The 7541-nt window shown below is 38.5% G+C and overlaps 1 protein-coding gene across 1 annotated transcript; it reads left to right on the top strand.

Annotated features, from left to right (window-relative positions):
- Nucleotides 1-2385: 2385 nt before the first annotated feature.
- On the top strand, nucleotides 2386-6561 carry LOC122031714 (the record flags this gene model as incomplete). Its single annotated transcript, XM_042590812.1, has 5 exons — nucleotides 2386-3468; nucleotides 3844-4092; nucleotides 4540-5171; nucleotides 5304-6087; nucleotides 6238-6561. Coding segments are annotated over 5 exons (3072 nt in total), but the record flags the coding sequence as incomplete, so codon positions are not given.
- Between the last annotated feature and the right edge of the window lie 980 nt (nucleotides 6562-7541).

Here is a 7541-nt window from a genome sequence, read left to right as displayed (position 1 = left end):
AAGTTGATTGTACTCACTTTATCACAAATAACTTGAACATTGTTATAGGTAAGTTTATAGTCTTCTAGAGTATGAGTCATCCACAATAATTGTGATACACACTCTCCCATGGCAATATATTCTGCTTCGGTTGTGGAGAGAGCTACACAATGTTGTTTTCTACTTGACCAACTTACCAAAGAGGACCCTAGAAATTGACAACTACCACTAGTGCTTTTGCGATCCAATTTGCATCCGGCATAATCGGAATCGGTATAGCCCACTAGGTCAAAAGTTTCGGTTCTAGGATACCAAAGACCAACATTTTGAGTCCCCTTGAGATAACGAAGAATTTGCTTAACGACACTCAAATGTGACTCCTTGGCACAAGATTGATACCTAGCACATATACTTAAGGCGAAAAGTATATCCGGTCTACTAGCCGTGAGATAGAGAAGACTTCCTATAGAAGTATGATACACCTTGGAGTCAACTTCTTTTCCCTCAATGTCTTTATCCAACTTATTATTTGTGGCCATGGGGGTAGATATTTCCTTTGCATTTTCCATCCCAAATTTTTTAAATAGCTCTTTGACATATTTGGATTGATGAATGTAAATGCCTTCTTTTGTTTGCTTAATTTATAATCTTAGGAAAAATGTCAACTGACCAACCAAACACATTTCAAATTCCTCTCCATGTGATTAATGAATTCATTTAAAAAATCTTTATTTGTGGAACCAAAATAATGTCATCTACATACACTTGGGCCACTGATGTGAGCCAAGAAGAGGCATTGAAGGGAATTGGGGGACCCATGACAAGGTCCAAGACTAAGAGAATGAAGCAAGCTTTGGAAGGCTTAATAATGAGGCTCAAGGAAAAGGAGGATCAATGCACAATGGAGGCAACAACTAAGTGGATCACATTCCTTCAATTTGAAAGTGAAATTGGACCAACATGAGGACCATTTTCGTGTGCATGCATGGGGGGGTTTTTCTAAAGTGACTTTTGATGTCCTTTGTGTTTTTTAATGCATTTTTGAGAGTTCCTAAGCTAGTATAACAAATATCATGCATGCATGGTTGCATTAAGCTAGTATTAGGGATTAGTGGTTGCATTAGTGGATAATAAAACCCATGCATGCAAGCATGATATTTATTGCATAATTAGTGCATAGGGGATCTTAAGGGATGTTAAATAGAAGAACTCTTGTATGACAAATCATGTAAGTTTGAATGAAAATTTGAGTTCCTCTTTTGTGAGAGCTTCCTTCTTGTTCTTAGGCAAAGAACTAATTTCGATCTTATCAAGGCAACTTGTGGCGATCAAAACTCCATGACTTATCACTCACCTTCTCATCTTGCTTGAGTGTGGCATCAATACTCTTCCCCAAGCTGAATTTCAAGGCGATCTATTTACAAGGTTCCGTTATCATTTGGTATCAGAGGCTTGGCTCCTTGATTTTCAGGTTTGTGTCTTGTTTTCATCTTTGTTGTCCATCTTTGTTGATCTCTCCATCCCTATCTATCATAAATTTCTATTCTCTATTTGGGTCCTCAACTCAAAAAAAAAAAAAAAAAAGAAGGAAAATTCGAAAAAAAAAAAAAGGGAAAAAAAAGAATCATTAGAGTCATTGGTTTCTAATTGAAAAAAAAAAAGAAAAAAAAAGGAGGACGAGGATTTGTGAATGGAAAGGACTCAATATTCTTTATTTGTGAAATCTGAATTCAAAGATATATTCCTTTCATTGCTCTTGATCATTGCTGAATTTCTCGTTTTATCCGTTTATTTCTCTTGGTCTACTCATATTTCTCTTGTTGGTTTCTTATTCACTTGATTGTCTACTTGTTGTCTTGATAAAGATATTGATAAGGTTCTTTCCTTAAGAGCTTATAAAGGAAGCTGAGTGGATAAATTTGAGTGCAACCACGTGAGTAGAGTGGTGAGGTCCTTCTAACATTTCTTTTGTAATTTTTCGTGTCATCTTCTTTTGTTGCAAGCATGAGTGGGGAAAGATCACCTCATTCCCCTAGGCGAGATCTTAACAGGCTTCAAATGGAGGCACTTACTCAACAATTTGAGAGAATACTTCAAAGACAACTTGAAGAAATACACGAAAGGATGGACCGACTTGAAGGAGAAAATGTTTCCAACCGTGGGGGCAATTCTAATCATGAAGAATTTCGTCAAAGTGAACCATTCTATGATTCACCAAGAGAAAGAAGGAGGCATGAAGGGGGAAGAAGATGTGAAAGAGGAGGTAGAGACCATAGACGAGAAGATGATCCAGGAGGTGTGAAAGTCCAGATACCTTCCTTCCAAGGGAGGAATGATCCTGAAACATATCTTGCATGGGAGATGAAAATAGAACAAATTTTCTCATGCCACAATTACAATGATGCAAAGAAAGTAAAGGTGGCTGCCCTTGAGTTCACCGATTATGCCTTAATTTGGTGGGATCAATTGCAAAAGGAGAGAAGAAGGTATGGAGAGCATCCTATCAACACTTGGGACGAAATGAAGACTTTGATGAGAAGGAGATTTGTGCCTTCCCACTACCATAGGGAATTGCACAACAAATTGCAAAGACTCACCCAAGGGAGTAGGAGTGTGGATGATTACTACAAGGAGATGGAGGTGGCTTTGATTAGGGCCAATATTGTGGAAGATAGGGAAGCTACCATGGCTCGGTTTCTCCATGGCCTAAACCGAGACATTGGAGACATTGTGGAGTTACAACATTATGTGGAGCTTGACGACTTAGTGCATCAAGCAATGAAAATAGAGCAACAATTAAAGAGAAAGGGCGTTATGAAGAAATCATCTTCTCCAAACTACTCTTCAAGTTGGAAGGACAAGCAAAAGAAGGAGGGTTCTTCTTCAAATTCTAAGGAGGCAGCAAGCACTAAGAAGCCTATTCCTACTACCTCTTCTTCCACTTCTAAGAGTAGGGATATCAAGTGTTTTAGGTGTTTGGGAAAAGGTCATATTGCATCCGAATGCCCGAATAAGAAGACTATGGTGGTGAGAGATAATGGGAGTATCTCTAGTGAAGAAATTACTTCTCATTCCTCTTCCTCAAGCGATGAGGAAAATGACGGAGCAGCCTATGCGCAAGATGGATATCTCTTGGTGGTTAGGAGATTATTGGGAAGCCAAGCCAAGGAGCATGAGGAGGACCAAAGAGAAAATATTTTTCATACTCGCTGCCTTATTCAAGGAAAGACATGCTCTATGATCATTGATGGTGGAAGTTGCACCAATGTGGCAAGCACTAGGTTGGTCACCAAACTCAACCTCAAGACTACACCACATGCAAGACCATATAAACTCCAATGGCTAAGTAATAGTGGTGAATTGGTAGTGAACCAGCAAGTGTTGATTAATTTCTCCATTGGCAAATATGAAGATCAAGTTCTATGTGATATTGTGCCTATGGAGGCAAGCCACATTCTTCTTGGAAGACCTTGGCAGTTTGATAGGCGAGCTCACCATGATGGATTCTCCAACAAGTTCTCTTTTGTCCACAATTCTCGCAAAGTTACACTTGTACCATTATCACCTAGGGAGGTTTGTGAGGATCAAATAAAAATGAGAGAGAAAAGAGAAAAAGAAGAGCGAGAGCATAAGAAAAAGAAAGAGTGTGTGCAAAAGAAAATACTTTATTTTGAGGACAAAATTCAAAAGAAAAGAAAGAATGAGGAAAAGAAAGAGAGAAAAATAGAAAATTTGTTTACAAGAGTAAGTGAGGTGAAGAAAGCTTATTTGACAAGGCAACCAATATTTCTTCTTTTGTGCAAGGAAACTTGCTTGGAATCTAATACTAACTCTTTGCCTTGTGAAGTTGTTATTATTTTGCAGGATTTTGAAGATGTGTTCCCCAAGGAAGTACCTCACGGATTGCCACCAATGAGGGGAATTGAACACCAAATAGACCTTATTCCTGGCGCTTCTCTGCCCAATAGGCCAGCTTATAGGAGCAACCCTCAAGAAACAAAGGAGATACAAAATCAAGTGGAGGAGTTATTGCAAAATGGATGGGTTAGAGAAAGTTTAAGTCCTTGTGCTGTACCCGTAATTTTGGTGCCTAAAATGGATGGAACATGGAGGATGTGCATTGACTGTAGAGCCATCAACAACATCACAATTCGGTATAGACATCCAATCCCTAGACTTGATGATTTGCTTGATGAATTGCATGGTGCTTGCTTCTTTTCTAAAATTGATTTAAAAAGTGGGTACCATCAAATTAGGATAAGGGAAGGGGATGAATGGAAAACAGCTTTCAAAACCAAATATGGATTGTATGAATGGTTGGTAATGCCTTTTGGGTTAACTAATGCACCAAGCACTTTTATGAGGCTTATGAACCATGTCTTACGAGAATTTCTTGGAAAATTTGTGGTAGTATACTTCGATGATATTTTGGTATATTCCAAAAATTTTGTTGAGCATATTGCACATCTCCAATCTGTCTTGCATGTCCTTAGAAAGGAAAAACTATATGCTAACTTGGAAAAGTGTTCTTTTTGCACTAATCATGTGGTTTTTCTTGGTTTTGTCATAAGTTCTAAAGGAGTGCAGGTTGATGAAGGGAAAGTTAAGGCCATTAGAGATTGGCCAACTCCTAAAACTGTGAGTGAGGTTAGGAGCTTCCATGGGTTGGCAAGTTTCTATAGGAGGTTTGTGAAGGATTTCAGCACAGTGGCAGCACCCCTAAATGAAATTGTTAAGAAAAATATGGGTTTTAGATGGGGAGAGAATCAAGAAAATGCATTTCAAACACTTAAGGATAAACTCACACATGCACCCATTCTTGCTTTACCTGATTTTTCCAAATCATTTGAAATTGAATGTGATGCATCTCATGTGGGTATTGGGGCTGTTTTACTTCAAGATGGTCATCCCATTGCATATTTTAGTGAGAAATTAAGTGGTGCCACCCTCAACTATTCCACTTATGACATAGAATTGTATGCCCTTATTAGAGCATTGCAAACATGGCAGCATTATCTTTTGCCTAAAGAATTTATCATTCATAGTGATCATGAATCTTTGAAGTATTTGAAAGGGCAAGGGAAGCTCAACAAAAGGCATGCCAAATGGGTCGAATTTCTTGAACAATTTCCTTATGTGATTAAGCATAAGCAAGGAAAGGTAAACATTGTAGCAGATGCACTTTCAAGAAGGTATAACTTGTTAGCTACACTTGAAACTAAATTGCTTGGCTTTGAACATATTAAGGAATTGTAGATACATGATAATGAGTTTTCCCAATTATATGCTGCGTGTGAAAAGAAATCACAAAATGGATTTGCTAGGCATGACAACTACTTGTTTAAGAATAACAGACTTTGTGTGCCTAGAGGATCCATGCGTAAATTGCTAGTTAGGGAAGCACATGAGGGGGGTTTAATGGGACACTTTGGGGTTCAAAAGACCTTAGAAATGCTTCTTGAACATTTTTATTGGCCACACATGAAACACGATGTGCAGAAATTTTGTGCACAGTGCATTGTGTGTAGAAAAGCAAAATCTAAGACATTACCTCATGGACTTTACACGCCTTTGCCTATTCCTAATTTTCCTTGGACTGACTTGTCTATGGATTTTGTTTTAGGGCTACCACGTACTCAAAAAGGTAAGGACTCCATTTTTGTGGTAGTTGATAGATTCTCCAAGATGACACACTTCATACCTTGCCACAAAGTGGATGATGCAACTCATGTGGCAGATTTGTTTTTCAAAGAGGTGGTAAGACTTCATGGCATGCCTAGGAGCATTGTTTCAGATCGTGACACTAAATTTTTAAGCCATTTTTGGAGGACCTTATGGAACAAGCTGGGAACAAAGCTTCTTTTCTCCACCACATGCCACCCACAAACTGACGGCCAGACTGAGGTGGTAAATAGGACACTTTCTACTCTTCTTAGAGCAATTATTAAGAAGAACATTAAGTCTTGGGAAGAATGTTTACCTCATGTTGAATTTGCTTATAATAGGGCGGTTCATTCTACTACTCAATTTTCTCCTTTTGAGATTGTTTATGGGTTCAATCCACTAACACCTCTTGATTTGCTTCCTTTACCTAACACTTCTTCTCTAGTTCACAAGGATGGCAAAACCAAGGTAGAATATGTGAAGAAGCTTCATGAGCAAGTTAAAGCTCAAATTGAGAAGAAAATGGAGCAATATGCAAATCGAGCCAATAAAGGGAGAAAAAGAGTGGTCCTTGAACCCGGTGATTGGGTGTAGGTTCATATGAGGAAGGAACGGTTTCCTACCGAAAGGAAATCAAAGCTTCAACCAAGAGGAGATGGACCATTCCAAGTGTTGGAAAGAATTAATGACAATGCTTACAAAATTGATTTGCCCGGTGAGTATGGTGTTAGTGCAACATTTAATGTGGCTGATTTGAGTCCTTTTGATGTAGGAGATGAAGACCTAAATTCGAGGACAAATTCACCTAAAGAAGGAGGGAATGATGTGAGCCAAGAAGAGGCATTGAAGGGAATTGGGGGACCCATGACAAGGTCCAAGACTAAGAGAATGAAGCAAGCTTTGGAAGGCTTAATAATGAGGCTCAAGGAAAAGGAGGATCAATGCACAATGGAGGCAACAACTAAGTGGATCACATTCCTTCAATTTGAAAGTGAAATTGGACCAACATGAGGACCATTTTCGTGTGCATGCATGGGGGGGTTTTTCTAAAGTGACTTTTGATGTCCTTTGTGTGTTTTTAATGCATTTTTGAGAGTTCCTAAGCTAGTATAACAAATACCATGCATGCATGGTTGCATTAAGCTAGTATTAGGGATTAGTCGTTGCATTAGTGGATAATAAAACCCATGCATGCAAGCATGATATTTATTGCATAATTAGTGCATAGGGGATCTTAAGGGATGTTAAATAGGAGAACTCTTGTATGACAAATCATGTAAGTTTGAATGAAAATTTTAGTTCCTCTTTTGTGAGAGCTTCCTTCTTGTTCTTAGGCAAAGAACTAATTTCGATCTTATCAAGGCAACTTGTGGCGATCAAAACTCCATGACTTATCACTCACCTTCTCATCTTGCTTGAGTGTGGCGTCAATACCCTTCCCTAAGCTGAATTTCAAGGCGATCTATTTACAAGGTTTCTTTATCAGCCACAAACATATCATTACCACTATTTTTCAAGAATAAAGTAGGATCAATTTTTCCTCTATGAAACCCTTTTGATACTAGAAATGTTGACAATCGTTCATACCAAGCCCGAGGAGCTTGTTTTAGTCCATATAAGGCCTTTTTAAGTTTATATACATGGGTTGGACACTCCAAATTCTCAAATCCCGGCGGTTGCTCAACATATACTTCTTCTTTTATAACACCATTTAAAAATGCTGATTTTACATCCATTTGGTACAATTTGAAACCCTTGTGGGCGGCAAAGGCCAACATCATTCTAATTGACTCCAATCTTGCTACGGGTGCATAAGTTTCATCATAGTCCAACCCTTCTACTTGATTGAAACCCCTAGCGACCAATCTAGCTTTGTTTCTCACCACTATCCCTTTATC

This window comes from Zingiber officinale, chromosome 11A (genome assembly GCF_018446385.1).
Source record: "Zingiber officinale cultivar Zhangliang chromosome 11A, Zo_v1.1, whole genome shotgun sequence".
Lineage (NCBI taxonomy): Eukaryota > Viridiplantae > Streptophyta > Magnoliopsida > Zingiberales > Zingiberaceae > Zingiber > Zingiber officinale.
The sequence above is the reverse complement of the archived record's forward strand: the minus strand, read 5'-3'. Positions and strand labels throughout refer to the sequence as shown.